Genomic DNA, 16,947 nt, shown 5'->3' with positions numbered 1-16,947 from the left:
GGGGGGGTCCCCATTTTAATAGCTAGTAAAGGCTATGTATTCAGCTGGGGGCTGATATTAGTAGTCTGGGAAGCTCCGTGGGTATTACCCCCTTCCCAGGCTTCAAACATCTGCCCCAGCCGTCTGCTTAACCTCCGCTAGAGACTAAAATTAAGGGGAACCCCACGCCAATTTTTTTTTAAATAAATCCTTTATTTTAACACTACACTGTGTTCCAAATTATTATGCAAATAATATTTTCTCAGATTTTCCCAAATTACCTATATGAATTGCAGTCATTGTAATTTTCCAGTCAAATAACTATTAGAGTACAATTGAAAGGTTTTTGTATAAACTGCCTATGATAACAGGATATTTTTTAAAAAATAAAAAACTCAAAATGCATGTTCCAAATTATTATGCACAGAAGAGTTTTCAACCTTTTCACTTTAATAAAGAACAAAAAAATGGTCATTTTTGAAATTATAAGCATTAGCAGGTTATTACAAACTGAAATCAAACAGTTTTCAACTCAAAACTTTATTCTAGGTGATGTCACATTTGCACATAGGACCCCTTGTCCGAAAGGAGCTTCTGAACTCTCTCGTCCATTGAATTTGTCAGGTTTTGGATGGTTTCTGCTTTAATTGTTTTGCATGAGGACAGAATACCCTCCCAGAGCTGTTGCTTAGATGTGAACTGCCTCCCGCCATCATAGACACTCCTTTTGATGATGCTCCAGAGGTTCTCAATGGGGTTGAGGTCAGGGGAGCATGGGGGTCACACCATAAGTTTGTCCCCTTTTATGCTCATAGCAGCCAGAGATGCAGATGTGTTATGTGCAGCATGAGACGGGGCACCTATTTGGGCGCCAAATTTAAATATCGTCCGCGACCAATCAGCACAGCGGTGTTTAAATGTGGAGCCAAGATCGGTGATTGGTCGCGGCCGATATTTAAATTTGGTGTCCAAATCGGTGATTGGTCACGGGAAGCGCCAGCGGACCTTTGTAACACCATGCGGATACTGTGGGGACATCAGCGGCTAGGGTGTGAAGGGAGGACCGGGGAGCGGCGCTGCGGGTCGGGATACTTCTGCTCCGAGCGCCCGCTCATGTCCCGGGTTCTTGCAGCGGAAGTATCCGCACAAGCAGCGGCGCTCCCCGGTCCTCACTAATACGATTCCGCTCCCCGCTCTTCACCAATACGATTCGCTGATTGGTCGCATGCGGAGAGCGCGACCAATCAGTGATCTTGGCGCTAAAGTTAAACACCGCTCTGCTGATTGGTCGCGGCCGCTGCCCGCGACCAATCACCGATCTTGCCGCCACATTTAAACACTGCTATGCTAATTGGTCGCGGACTCCAGCCGCAACCAATCAGCGAGCTTGGCGCCAAATTTAAACAACGCTCTGCTGATTGGTCGCGGATGCCGGACGCGTCCAATCAGCGAGATTGGCGCCACATTTAAACAACTCTATGCTGATTGGTCGCGGTCGCTGGCCGAGATCAATCAGCAGTATTGGCGCAAAATTTAAACACCGCTCTGCTGATTGGTCGCAACCACCGGCCGCGACCAATGTTCGTTTTTTGTGCCAAATTTAAACAACGCTCTGCTGATTGCTCGCGGTCGCTGGCCGCGACCAATCAGCGATTTTAGTGCCAAATTTAAACAACACTCTGCTGATTGGTCGCGGCCGTCAGCAGCGACTAATCAGCGATTTTGCCGCCAAATTTAAACCCCGCTCTGCATCGCTCTGCTGATTGGTCGCGGTCGCCGACCGCGACCAATCAGCAGTATTGTCGGCAAATTTAAACACCTCTTTGCTGATTGGTCGCGGTCGCGACTAATCAGCGATTTTGGTGCCAAATTTAAACACGCTCTCCAGTCCTCACTAACACAGTTTGCTGATTGGTCGCGGCCGCCGCCTGCGACCAATCAGCGATTTTGACGCAAAATTTAAACACCGCTTTGCTGATTGGTTGCGGCCGCCATCCGCGACCAATCAGCGATTTTGGCGCCAAATTTAAACAACGCTCTGCATCGCTCTGCTGATTGGTCACGGTCGGCAGTCGCGACTAATCAGCAGTATTGGCGCCAAATTTAAAAACCGCTCTGCTGATTTGTCGCGACTAATCAGCGATTTTGGTGCCAAATTTAAACAAGCTCTCCAGTTCTCACTAACACGGTTTGCTGATTGGTCGCGGCCGCCGCCCGCGACCAATCTCCGATATTGCCGCCAAATTTAAACACCGCTTTGCTGATTGGTCGAGGTTGCCGAACGCGACGAATCAGCAATTTTACCGCCCAATTTAAACACCGCTCTGCTAATTGCGCCCGGTCGGCCGCATACATATTCTAGAATACCCGATGCATTAGAATCGGGCCACCATCTAGTAGTAGTTATATTCTTGTACATAGGGAGCAGTATTATAGTAGGTATATTCTTATACATAGGGGGCAGTATTATAGTAGTTATATTCTTGTACATAGGGAGCAGTATTATAGTAGTTATATTCTTGTACATAGGGGGCAGTATTATAGTAGTTATATTCTTGTACATAGGGGACAGTATTATAGTAGTTATATTCTTGTACATAGGGGGCAGTATTATAGTAGTTATATTCTTGTACATAGGGGACAGTATTATAGTAGTTATATTCCTGTACATAGGAGCAGTATTATAGTAGTTATATTCTTGTATATAGGGGCAGTATTATAGTAGTTATATTCTTGTACATAGGGGACAGTATTATAGTAGTTATGTTCTTGTACATAGGGGCAGTATTATAGTAGTTATATTCTTGTACATAGGGAGCAGTATTATAGTAGTTATATTCTTGTACATAGAGGCAGTATTATAGTAGTTATATTCTTGTATATAGGGGCAGTATTATAGCAGTTATATTCTTGTACATTGGAGCAGTATTATAGTAGTTATATTCTCGTACATAGATGCAGTATTATAGTAGTTATATTCTTGTACATAGGGGGCAGTATTATAGTAGTTATATTCTTGTACATAGGAGCAGTATTATAGTAGTTATATTCTTGTATATAGGGGGCAGTATTATAGTAGTTATATTCTTGTACATAGGAGCAGTATTATAGTAGTTATATTCTTGTACATAGGGGGCAGTATTATAGTAGTTATATTCTTGTACATAGGAGCAGTATTATAGTAGTTATATTCTCGTACATAGGGGCAGTATTATAGTAGTTATATTCTTGTACATAGGAGGCAGTATTATAGTAGTTATATTCTTGTACATAGGGGGCAGTATTATAGTAGTTATATTCTTGTACATAGGAGCAGTATTATAGTAGTTATATTCTTGTACATAGGGGGCAGTATTATAGTAGTTATATTCTTGTACATAGGAGCAGTATTATAGTAGTTATATTCTTGTACATAGGGGGCAGTATTATAGTAGTTATATTCTTGTACATAGGGACAGTATTAGAGTAGTTATATTCTTGTACATAGGAGCAGTATTATAGCAGTTATATTCTTATACATAGGGGGCAGTATTATAGTAGTTATATTCCTGTACATAGGAGCAGTATTATAGTAGTTATATTCTTGTACATAGGAGCAGTATTATAGTAGTTATATTCTTGTACATAGGGGCAGTATTATAGTAGTTATATTCTTGTACATAGGGACAGTATTAGAGTAGTTATATTCTTGTACATAGGAGTAGTATTAGAGTAGTTATATTCTTGTACATAGGAGCAGTATTATAGTAGTTATATTCTTTTTGCATAGGGGCAGTATTATGGTGATTATATTATGTTTGAAGCACTAGATGACTCATTTATATATTAGTTGTCTTCGTACCTCTCTTAGTTCCAATGGGACCTGTTGTCCTAAACCAGTTAGGGGACCATAAACAACTTTATATCCGGTGACCGGCCCGGTGGCTGCCGTCCATTGTATCCTCATGGAATCTGCTGCCTGATCAGAGAAAACCAGGTTGGAAGGTCCCCTATAAGTGTCTGAGGCTAGAAATAAATTGTATATATATTACTAAGGCTAGATTAAACCTTTTGCATATTACAGACCATTGCATGTTATTATCTTCTGCTTTCAAAGTGAAAATAACCTGACAGCATTGTATATAGCAGAGCTATGTGGGGTGCAGTAGAGCTGAGTTTGCACAGAACTTCAGGTAACTCAAATGCATTGTTTGAACTCTTAAAAGTTACAACTTCAGCTCTGCTGCATCTCCATGGATCGGCATTGGGAAGGCTGACTTACTGGTTTCAGGAATGTAGACTCCTCCAGTCGTTATACAGACTTTTCGGGATACCAGAGGAAGAAGTGTCCCCAGAATCTTGAAATCAGTCACATAGAAAAAGTAGTCGTCTGTCGGAGTGGACGCTACCCTGGTCAGCTCTCGGCTGTCGGCATTTTTGATTCCTGAAGAACATATTACAGAATGTCAAGAAGTCTTTGAGTCGTTATCTACTATTCCCAATAATAATCCATTCTCATATAGATCAGAGAACATTGGGTCAGAACCAATATAGCTCCAGTTACACTTCCTGCCTTAATGCTGCGTTCATTACAGCCTCGATTCCTGTAAATGAATTAATGGGCTAAGCAATAAGTCTGTCTGCCGTCACCACTAGAGGGAGCTCACTGCCTTATTGGTGTAGACAGGTCTTTTTAGGAGCTGTATAAATCTGTATACAGTCAGCGCCCTCTAGTGGGAGCTGCAAGTAAAGAAACTTTTTCATGGCATTGTGAAATGGTCATAAAAGGTGCGGGGACTGTGAAAATGTGCTTCTAAAGGGGTGTTTCTGCTAGGATCCCTAAAATATTCTACTAATGGGGGTAAGTACTGGGCCCCTTCAGGCACCAGCGCCTGTCTGTGACCCCTGCCCCTGAGCCTCTGTTACTTCTGCCCTAATACACTGAATCATTGCAGATCCTGATCCAGGTTTACATTTCGCTCTGGGACGTACCGACAGCAAATATTTTTATTCCTTGATTCTTCAGTCTCTGCGACGCCTGATCAACCTCGTCCTGGGATTTTCCATCTGTTATTAAAACCACAACCTGGAAAACACAAAATACAGTCAGTAATCTAGAACTGTGCACTATATGTGCCTACCCTGCGACCAGCGGTGTGGGGGATTGTAAGATTTGGCTGCGGTCAGTGATTGGGTATTGAGCTGGATAATGATGGTAGTGTATCACCATAATTTGTATGCACTGTATGGCGGTATTATTTTGGCATTGTATGGAAGTATTATGTATGCACTATATGGTTGTATTATTTAGGCATTGTTTGGTGGTATTTTTATTCAATGTACGGTGGTATTTATGTACTGTAAAGTGTTATTAATGCACTGTATGGTGGTATTTAGGTATATACGGTAGTATTTTTTATGCTCTATGTGGAGACTTTATTTATGCACTGTATGGCGATATTATTTTGGCATTGTATGGTGGTGTTATTTGTGCACTATATAATGATATTACTACGTATTTGTGCACTATATGGTGATACTATTTAGACACTATATGATGGTATAATTTAACCATTATATGGCGGTATTTTTATGTACTGTAAAGTGTTATTAATGCACTGTATAGTGGTATTATTTAGGCATATATGGAAGTATTTTTTATGCTTTATGTGGAGTTTTAATTTATGCACTGTATGACAGTATTGTTAGGGCATTGTATTGTGGTGTTATTTATGCATTATGTGGTGGTATTACAATGTATTTGTGCACTGAGTAGTGGTATTATTTAGGTATTGCATGGTGGTATTATGCACTATATGGGGGCATCGTTTAGTTATTGTATGGCAGTATTTATATGGTGGTATTTATGTACTGTAAAGTGTTATTAATGCACTATATGGTGGTATTATTTAGGCATATGTGGAAGCATTTTTATGCTCTGTGGAGTTTTAATTTATACACTGTATGGCAGTATTGTTTTGGTATTGTATGATGGAGTTATTTATGCACTATATGGTGGTATTATAATGTATTTGTGCATTGAATGGTAGTATTATTTAGGCATTGTATGGTGGTATTATTTATGCCCTATATGGTGGTGTTATTTAGGCATATGTGGAAGAATTTTTATGCTCTGTGGAGTTTTAATTTATACACTGTATGGCAGTATTGTTTTGGTGTTGTATGATGGAGTTATTTATGCACTATATGGTGGTTTTATAATGTATTTGTGCACTGAATGGTAGTATTATTTAGGCATTGTATGGTGATATTATTTATGCCCTCTATGGTGGTGTTATTTAGGAATGGTTTATTATTATTAGGAAAGCCATTACTTCTTCTGACCTTAGGTATGTCGGGCCGCAGAATGGCGGGTCCAAAGAAATTATCTGTGGCATATCTCAGTCCGGCGCCCGTCCGTGTGTTCCCCCCTTTGTAGGCCAGGGCTCTTATGGCCTGAATCACCTCAGACCCATTTCGGTATCGAGAAAAATCAAACTCTGTTCTAAAAGGAAAAAGTTATTCCAGCTTATTTACACCAATAACAATCAGAGCTCCTCAACTCCAAAACCAGAAAAAAAAAAGTAGTCGTTGGTCTGAGCGTTTGATGTAACCCGCTTCTTTATTGTCTCAGTTCATCCATAATAGAAAATAAGGCGACAGTGATTTAAAATGGCCTACTGTTATGTGTATGCAATCCCTATGCAGACCCGTGTGTCTCCATGGTAACGGACAACAAACAAACCTTATGTAGTCTGATCCTATATTCATATTCAATCTGTCCCCTTTTACATACTAATTACATTAATATTTATTTACGGTATATTTAATATACACATTCAGAAACTTTGCAGAGTCTTGATTAAAAGTGTCCTCCTACCATTGTGCTCCTTATGCGGACCTATGCATCGCCACAGTAACAGACGACAAACAAACGCGGCGTAGTCTGATCCTTCAGTCGTATTGGCTTTTGGATGTTCCCGTTTTCTTGGTAACTTACTGATTATATACTAGAGAAGAACTAAGGAATGCATGGAAAGGAGCGTGACTGAAGCATCGGACTATATAGGGTCTGGTGCCTCTCACCATGGAGACACATAGGTCTGCAGAGGAGCTGTAGACACGAAATAGGACATGTATTCATTAAGACTATATGCAAAATTGCCTTTATATATATATATATATATATATATATATATATATATATATATATATATATATTAAAATTATCAGATCACTGATTTTTGTACATTTTGTAACTTGAGATCTGATTGGAAACTATGGATAAAACTTTTTCGCCTACGTGTCTGCACTAGAAGATTTGGGCAGAGATTTCTCTTTCTGTCTCATTACAGTACAGATGGAGTTTGCGCTCACCTGCTCGGTAGGAGATCATCTTTGCCTCCAGGTGGAGCATAAAGCAATAAAATGAAAAGATTACAACTGACAGGTCCAGGTCATAACTGAGGCTCTGTGTTCCCTTTTACTTTTACTCCTTTGAGCAATAAATACCAGAGATCTGATCCCTGGGATTTAAACTGTAACTGTCGATTGAGAACTTACAGGAAAATGCCTGTGTCTGCCTCTAGCTCCTCCCCTCTGTCTGTGTCTGCCTCTAGCTCCTCCCCTCTGTCTGTGTCTGCCTCTAGCTCCTCCCCTCTGTCTGTGTCTGCCTCTAGCTCCTCCCCTCTGTCTGTGTCTGCCTCTAGCTCCTCCCCTCTGTCTGCCTCTTGCTCTCCCCCCTCTGTAATGTGTCTGTTTTTAGCTCCTCCCCTGTGTCTGCCTCTAGCTCCTCCCCTTCTGTCTGTTTCTGCCCCTAGCTCCTCCCCTCTGTCTGTGTCTGCCTCTAGCTCCTCCCCTCTGTCTGCCTCTTGCTCTCCCCCCTCTGTAATGTCTGTTTTTAGCTCCTCCACTGTGTATGCCTCTAGCTCCTCCCCTTCTGTCTGTTTCTGCCCCTAGCTCCTCCCCTCTATGGCTGTGTCTGCCTCTAGCTCCTCCCCTCTGTCTGCCTCTTGCTCACCCCCTCTGTAATGTGTCTGTTTTTAGCTCCTCCCCTGTGTATGCCTCTAGCTCCTCCCCTTCTGTCTGTTTCTGCCCCTAGCTCCTCCCCTCTGTCTGTGTCTGCCTCTAGCTCCTCCCCTCTGTCTGCCTCTTGCTCTCCCCCCTCTGTAATGTCTGTTTTTAGCTCCTCCCCTGTGTATGCCTCTAGCTCCTCCCCTTCTGTCTGTTTCTGCCCCTTCCTCCTCCCCTTTCTATATGTATTCCTCTAGCTCCTAATCTGTCTGCATCTAGCTCCTCTCCCTCTGTAATGTGTCTGCCTTTAGCTTCTCCCCTTCTGTATGGGTCTGCCTCTAGCTCCTCCCCCTCTATATGGGTCTGCCTCTAGATCCTCCCCCTCTATATGGGTCTGCCTCTAGCTCCTCCCCCTCTATGTGGGTCTGCCTCTAGCTCCTCCCCCTCTATATGTGTCTGCCTCTAGCTCCTCACCCTCTATATGGGTCTGCCGCTAGCTCCTCCCCCTCTATATAGGTCTGCCTCTAGCTCCTCCCCCTCTATACGGGTCTGCCTCTAGCTCCTCCCCCTCTATATGGGTCTGCCTCTAGCTCCTCCCCCTCTATATGGGTCTGCCTCTAGCTCCTCCCCCTCTATATGGGTCTGCCTCTAGCTCCTCTCCCTCTATACAGGTCTGCCTCTAGCTCCTCTCCCTCTATACAGGTCTGCCTCTAGCTCCTCCCCCTCTATACGGGTCTGCCTCTAGCTCCTCCCCCTCTATACGGGTCTGCCTCTAGCTCCTCCCCCTCTATATGGGTCTGCCTCTAGCTCCTCCGCCTCTATACGGGTCTGCCTCTAGCTCCTCCTCCTCTCCCTCTGTCTGCCTCTAGCTCCTCCCTCCTACTTCCCCTTCCAATCTCCATAGAATCATATAGGCACCAACTGCCATCTCCTCTCTCAGTAATGGGAAAATCAAGATACATTTTACCACTGAATTGAGAGTGAAAGCTCAGCTCAGGCAGAGAAAGAAGCAGATTTCTCTAATAAGATATATTACAAAATTTCTTATTTTCATCTGTACTATTAATTTATGAAATAAAAATTAAAATATTTCCACTTTAAGATACACAGACATGTGCCCTAATTGGCATCTACAATTTTTGGTTACTATTGGGGCCTTAAAAGGGTGTAAATAAAAATATAATTATTCTAACATATACCTATAAAACACTTCTGAGCTCCTTTATTAAAACTATGTTTAACACGGCAACCAATCACAGCAAAGCTTTCATTTCAAAGCAGTATAAGAAATGAAAGCTGTCCTCTTATTGGTTGCTTTTGGCATCAAAGTCAATTTTTAAAAACGATTCCCTTTGTGTACGTCCATAAGTTTTCTACCGTTCTCAATTGCAATCCTGAAAACATGATATGTTGAAGCCGTGAGGACTGGAGTTCGGGAAACACTGCCCTATAGTAAGTCTGCAGCTTCTCTCCCTGCTCCTGCAGCTTCTCTCCTGTATCTCCTGCAGCTTCTCTCCTGTATCTCCTGCAGCTTCTCTCCCTGCTCCTGCAGCTTCTCTCCTGTATCTCCTGCAGCTTCTCTCCTGTATCTCCTGCAGCTTCTCTCCTGTATCTCCTGCAGCTTCTCTACTGTATCTCCTGCAGCTTCTCTCCTGTATAAGTACAGAACCTTGTAAAGGTTGGGCATTGATTTTTAATCCCTACATTTTTAGCACTGTTAATGTCGCCCTAGGCAGCTGCCTGTTTTGCCTTCCTGCAATCTCCACCCTGTTTCTTCCTACCTGTGGCCTGGATTAGAAGACTCACCTCGGGTCGTCACTGTATTGGACGACTCCAAACCGGACCCCGTCTTGACTGACGACATTAACAAATGGGATGACCAATCCTTCCATAAACGTCTTAATCATCCGGAAGTTAGCCCTTCCGATACTGGATGATCCGTCTATCACAAACACTATATCGGAGTCGTAAATATTGTCGCATCTTGCTACAAAGAAAAAAAAACGGTGATGAGGGACATCGTCTATATCCCAGCGCTGCTACATTACGGTGCAAGCATACAGTAGATCGTATTGTACAGGTGTAATACCATCACTAGTTGTGTCTATAATGGGGGCGCTGTTCCTTGCAGCGACAACAGAAGTAACATTGCTGATTATATCAATGCAAAACTTAAAAGCACAAAGGCTTTGAGAAGAAACAGATCCCCAGCCCAGAAACCATCTGTACAACATAAGCCATTTTATCTATCTGTATGTCCCTATTATTAAAACTTGGGTGCACTAATAGATAAACATTAGGATTTTTTTTCTGAGAGTTTATGCAACATTTTTAGACACAAATTAACCCTTTTTTGATACAAACCCAATAATTTTATGCTGCACATCTTTTGCAATTACCTTGTCACTGTCTGAGATCATATCTTCTCCATTTACATCAAAAGCAAAGTAAACGACGTTTACAACTTTTCTGCTGTTTGTGAACAATCAATGAAACAAGAACAATGGAAATAACTCAGCACAACGAATATAAGAATTGTTTCTGCAAATTATGCACAAAATGCTACTTTTATTGTCTCCTACAGCCTCAGAATTATTAGCCCCCTCTATAGAATTCCCAAGAACGCAGGTTTGCAACTCAGGTGCCGTCTCCAGTTCTCCTGATACAACACATCAAATACCCGGACTGGCAAGGGGTCTGTAGAACTGGAAGCATGTTTGAAATGTATCAAGAAGAGTCAAGAGAGTGGTCCAAAAAGTAAAGACAGGAAAACATTGCCGGCACAAAGAATGAAAAGGATGCAAAAAAGATACAAACCCAAACAATGCTCCTAGAGATACAGCTGGATAGGAATACTGGTTACACTGCCTGGATGTGACAGAGAGAAGAAGCTGTCACCGGCTAGCACCAGATTCAATAGGAGGCAGGTGGTCAACAACAGTAGAGTGACTGCAGAAGACCTGCAACAAGATTTGGTGGCAGCAGGCTCTGAGGTTTCAGTTTGCACATTAAGGAGCATACTAGGTGCTGAAGTTCTCCATGCCTGAACTTCAAGACGTCGCTTCTACTGACCCAAAAGTGAAAGAAAAGTCGACTGCAATATGCTCAAACCATATAAATCAGTCACAGAAGTTTTGGGATTCTGTTTTGTAGAGCAATGAAAAAAAGACTTTTCAGGACCATGGATCAGCAGAATGTTTGGAGGAGAAAGAATAAAGCATACACTGAAAAGAACACCCTGCCTTCAATGAAGCATGGCGGTGGCTCAATGATGCCTACAATGAAACATGGCAGGGGTCGGTGACTCCTACAGTGAAGTGTGGTGGTGGCTCTCTAATGGCTACAGTGAAGCATGAGGGTGGCTCATTGATGACTACAGTGAAGCATGGTGGGGGCTCGGTGATGCCTACAGTGAAGCATGGCCGTGGCTTGGTGGCACCTACAGTGAAGCATAGCGGTGGCTCGGCGACGTCTGCAGTGAAGCATGGCGGTGGCTCGCTGATGCCTACAGTGAGGCATGGTGGGGGCTTGGTGATGCTTACAGTGAAGCGTGACGGTCACTTGGTGGTGCCTACTGTAAAGCATAACGGTGACTCGGTGGTGCCTACAGTAAAGTATAGCAGCGGATCACTGTCGCCTACAATGAAACATGGCAGCAGGTCAGTGACACCTACAGTGAAGCATGACAGGGGCTCAGTGACACTTACAGTAATGCATGGCGGTGGCTCAGTGGTGCCTACAGTGAAGCATGGCGGTCGCTTGCTCTTACCTAGCGAAGCATGGCAGTCACTCGGTGATGCCTACAGTGAAGCATGGTGGTGGCTCGGTGGAGCCTACAGTGAAGCATGGCAGTCAATCAGTGATGCCTAGAGTGAAGCATGGTGGTGGCTTGGTGGAGCCTACAGTGAAGCATGACAGTGGATCACTGTTGCCCACAATGAAGCATGGCAGGGACCCAGTGACGCCTACAGTGAAGTATGGCAGTGGCTTGGTGATGTCTGCAGTGAAACATGGAGCTTGTACCATGCAAACATAAGAATATTAGTTATCTGGAAGCCATTGCCATGACAAATGGACTAAGATTCCTCAGGAACGCTTCAAGAAGCTGGTGTCTGACTATGCATCACATTTGCAGCAGGTCATAACAGCCAGAGATGCTTGCGATTAAAGGTATCAATAATGCTGAGGCTGCAGTAGTCAGTACAAGTGGCAATTTGTGCTGAATCTGGAGGAACCACTGATTATATAAGTTGTTCTGAGCTATTTATATTGTTTTAATTATTTGAAACAGCAGAAAGTTTGTACATTTTGCCAATAAACCTACTCTGCAATGGAGGGTGAATCGTTTTGATTGCAGCTATATATACGTTTGCAGGGTCAGATTGCAGACAGTTTAGTCCATTTCCTTTCCCTGATGACAGCAGATTGTCAATAAATATAGCATATAAGTTATCGATCCCTATAGGACCGGCGGTGAGAAGTGAAGCTTCAGCTCAGTATGACCCTCTTCATCCTCATCCCCATGGGGTCCGCTCGGACATCTACATGTGAAGCAGGGATTTAGGGTCCTACAGGGGAAGGGAGGATGTGCAAGAATGTCGCCCCATTTTTGGTTCTTTTATTTTTCTAAGTGCCTTTTTATATTTTTCACTTTTTTTTTTGCTGTTTGTGTCGGCTCATGTTTATGTCATCTATGAGAGATTCTTGTAAATGATTTTGCAGTTCTGACCGTGGGTGAACCGTGAGACCACAAACTAACTGATGGGGATGAAAAGTCACAAACCGGTGAAACATTTCTCTGCCTCATCGGAGAGGGGCCTCGGAGAGGCTGCAACTACGATCTAACCAGAATGGAAAAGTCCAAGAACCAAACAAGCAAAATTAGTATCAGATTTATATGGAATATTTAGCTATAACTACAATGAAGCAGAACCTGTTTATGACACAGAAAGTCAAGTTCAAGATACTTTTCTTTTTACGGCATTTATCACATGGTTTAATTTATTTTGTATTTTGATAGACTGGACTTTTACAGATGCGGCAATACCAAATATAGATTTTTTTGAATTAATTTAATTTCTTTTTTTTTTAGACAAGGAAAATGGGGGTAATTCAAATTTTTTATATTTTTGAAACTTTTTTTTTTTTTACATTTTTTATTTTATTTGTTAGTCCTCTTAAGGGGCTCGTGTTAAGAAGGCAGCTATTGGTAACCCATCGGTGCCCCGTAATGGCTTCATGGGGGATCAATGAGAGCTGGTGCACATGAGCGTTCTATATAAATGCCACAGACAGAGATTGATAGCAGCATCTATGAGGTTAACAGCAGCGATCGGAGCTTAGCTACTGTTAGACACAGATACCGGCTATGTAACATAACTGGCATCCACCGCATGTGGACAGAGCTCAGCTACTGAGCCCCCTCCCAACATGGGCATTCCTGCAATAATGTACAGTTATGTTGTTTTACTTTAAGGGGTTAAAGAGGACCTATCACTTGCCATATATTTGTAGTTTTACCTGGTGTAAATGCTGCTGTTCTTCTGAATCCGGCGCTGTTTTTCTTTTTTTCCTGAGCCTCTCTATTCCTGAGATATTACCCCTTTTTTACTTATATATAAATGTATTTTTAATCCAAATAGGCGTGGCCCTCATGGAGACGCCCACAAGGAACCACTGAAAACCTCACCCACATGGCTAATAAGGAAAGATTTATATACTGGGAAGAAGTGGTCATATCTCAGGAACGGAGAGGAGCAGGAACACAAGAAAAACATCGCCGGATTCAGGAGAACAGCGGCATTTACATCAGGGGAAAAAATATATATATATTTATAACAAGTGATGGGTAATCTTTAAGAGAAGGGCAACCGAATGTAAAAGAGGTATGCATGATCACAGCTATATTGTCAAAATTACATTTATTTATCATTCAGATAGGAGTATATTTCTCTATATAAATAAGTCAATGATCCCTATATCAATGCAATACATTATTTCTTAGAACAATGGGGGATTAACGGGATTCTGTCTGTTAGCTCCCAATCAATTGTCAGCAGGATTTCACAACCCAAATCATTTAAATGCGCACGGAATTATTTTTAAAGACAAGTCCAGCAATATCTTTACATGGCCGGTCCGTTCATCCATTACTGAGAAATCAGTATTTGAATAGATATGCAAATGAGGCTAAAGAGCTATTAGTAGATCTGAAGCCTCTGTCACTCCAGCTCTATTTCCCACCTAGCGCTGCCTCCTCCCGCTTCACTGACAGCTCCTTTGCCTGAAGTCACAATGCACAGAGGCTGTTAGTCAAGCAGGAGGAGGCAGCGATGCCGGAGATGGGGAGTAGAGCTGGAGTGACAGAGGCTACAGATCTACCATAGTCCTTTAGCCTCATTTGCATATCATGCAAATAAAGGACGATTTAGAGAAAGTGACCTTTTTGACTTTATCCTGCAGCTACGTACCTTGCTGACTGGAGCTCCGCTCAGGGAATATTATTAGTGCATGCAGTGCCACCAGGAGGGCAATTGACCCTATCATCTTCTATTCCTGCAAGACACAAAAAAGATTGGTAGATAAGAACAAATAGAAGATGTAGAAATAATGATAATTAATAATAATAATAATAATAATAATAATAATAATAACAATAATAATATCACTGATGCTACAGTGAAGCTGCTACAGACAGTAACTTCATAGCCACCAATGTAAAATTGTAGGTATTGCACCTAGAATTGATTGTGACTTGTAGGATTGCTGCTTCCGATAGGTGGCGCTATAGAGTTCAAGTCTTCTTTTTCTCTGAAGAGGCAATTTGCATCTAGGTATTTTTTTTTTAGTAACACTTACTAACTCATTTACCATTTTCTCATCATTTCCAGTTTGTATTTTAGTTTAAAAGGTATGTTAAATTAATTATTAATATTAAATATAAAATATTATTTAATTAAAATGGTAAATGTTATCATGTGGAAACCGTCAACAAGCAGGTTAGTTGCTCCTGATGGATTTTATTTATGGCTTTATCATTTTTTTTTATTGATGACTCGTGTACTTTGATTTCATTTTAATCAACAAGCAAGTATACGAATAATAAGAATCCCACAAGACATTGTTTCTTTTCTTGTCTGGAAGCAAATGCTGATAATTAATGACACATAAGTCAAACAATAAAATCCGTCAACAGCAGCTTGTCGACAGTTTCCAAGTAGCAAAATTAGATTTCTTCTACACTCCAGGAGTTTGACTTTCTAGTAAACTTTTATGTATTAACTTAAGTAATGTAAAACTTAAACAAAAACAGATTTTTAGCGATTGTGTCAAACAATGAATGTGACAGCGAGCGGAGGTCTCTAGGAAACAGTCAGGAATTGATGCACAAAGTCTATTAGTTTGGAAATGTTTTAAAGGAAATCCAACTTTAGATCGTATCAACACGGAGAAAATCAGGACCAGATTTACAGATTGTCTGCTGTTTCCTGTAGAGGAAAACCCAATGTGATGCATGCTGCTAATAGGAAACATACAGTCCATGCAATTCCTACTGACAGTCTCCCGAAGCCAGTGATGGATCACAGAATGGAAACTCATTCAGACACATCAGGTATCCTGAGATCTAGCAGAGCTGGATATGTGGGATCAGCGTGCTGCATATTACAGCCTAGAAGCAAAATGTTAGCCAAGAAAGTGTTCTTTTTTTTTTTGTTGTTGAAACCACGGAAACATTTAGCTCTGCATAGAAGCTGCATACGCGAAACGGCAGAAGATTTTTAAACATGACTCGGCTGCTTCATTATTATTATTTTTTTTAAGACGCATTGCAACAATGAAAATGGTTGCAGAAGTCTACACACCTTTTAACGTCAATGAATTTAAAGGCAACGTCTCAATAGAAAATGATCATTTTGTTCAATCAGGTTGATTTCTTATCATTATCTATTAAAACTTGCAGTTTTCACAGTAAACACAAGGCCCAATGTTAGACATTACCAGCGATAAACTGACCCAGACCCCACTGAATTATTAAGTATGTAATGAGCATGATACTATCAAAGCAAAAGTAACTGTGAAGGGAGGGGGAGGAGGTGAGCTGTGACATTATACATTGTGAATGGTGGATCCTGTGTTATCTGCTGTATATAGAGGTGTTATTAGTCATTGTACAGGAGGAGGGGGTGAGCTGTGATATCAGCTATTGTGAATGGTGGATCCTGTGTTATCTACTGTATATAGAGGTGTTATTAGTTATTGTACAGGAGGAGGAGGAGGGGAGCTGTGACATCATCTGTTGTGAATGGTGGATCCTGTGTTATCTGCTGTATATAGAGGTGTTATTAGTCATTGTACAGGAGGAGGAGGTGAGCTGTGATATCAGCTATTGTGAATGGTGGATCCTGTGTTATCTACTGTATATAGAGGTGTTATTAGTTATTGTACAGGAGGAGGAGGAGGTGAGCTGTGACATCAGCTATTGTGAATGGTGGATCCCATGTTATCAGCTGTATATAGAAGTGTTATCAGCCACTATACAGGAGGGGGAGGAGGTGTGATTTGACGTCCCCTATTGTGATTGGTTGATCCTGGGTTATATACTGTATATAGAGGTGTTATCAGTCATTGTAATCCTATCTGGGATGTTAACGACACTGGTGGAAAGTGATCTGTTCAGGACAGGAGGTATGAGTCTAGTATTGGGCCTAGTGGCAGCATGAAAATTGTAACATTAAAATTATTATAAAAAAATGTAAAAAAAAATAAATTTCACATAAAAACTTGAATTAAGCAATGGGTCATTTTCTGATGACACCTTCCCTTTAATCATCCCTTTCTATATTTTCGTGCTTCGCTATGAGTCACATACACATCCCTTATCCAAATATTTGCCGTTAGCTATAGACAGAGGGTCAGTCCCGGCCGGGAACGATTATAGAAGAGGAAACTTGTGTGTAAACACAGACTTAGGCTGCG

The 16,947-nt window shown here is 41.7% G+C and overlaps 1 protein-coding gene across 3 annotated transcripts in view; it reads right to left on the bottom strand.

Annotated features, from left to right (window-relative positions):
* Window positions 1-16,947, bottom strand: part of COL7A1 (collagen type VII alpha 1 chain) — a 158,344-nt gene that overhangs the window by 130,186 nt on the left and 11,211 nt on the right. For all 3 annotated transcript variants that reach the window (XM_073644916.1, XM_073644915.1, XM_073644917.1), the window contains exons 2-7: window positions 14,442-14,526; window positions 9,778-9,958; window positions 6,304-6,463; window positions 4,951-5,044; window positions 4,241-4,402; window positions 3,821-3,984 (exon numbers count right to left, since the gene is read on the bottom strand). In XM_073644916.1, the coding sequence (XP_073501017.1) occupies window positions 3,821-3,984; window positions 4,241-4,402; window positions 4,951-5,044; window positions 6,304-6,463; window positions 9,778-9,958; window positions 14,442-14,517 (837 nt within the window). In that variant the 5' untranslated portion in view covers window positions 14,518-14,526. The remainder of the gene's footprint in view (window positions 1-3,820; window positions 3,985-4,240; window positions 4,403-4,950; window positions 5,045-6,303; window positions 6,464-9,777; window positions 9,959-14,441; window positions 14,527-16,947) is intronic.

This window comes from Phyllobates terribilis, unplaced genomic scaffold (assembly GCF_046119375.1).
Source record: "Phyllobates terribilis strain yellow unplaced genomic scaffold, ASM4611937v1 Scaffold_8__6_contigs__length_399053987, whole genome shotgun sequence".
NCBI classification, from domain to species: Eukaryota; Metazoa; Chordata; class Amphibia; order Anura; family Dendrobatidae; genus Phyllobates; species Phyllobates terribilis.
This window is presented reverse-complemented; position numbering and strand designations above follow the sequence as displayed.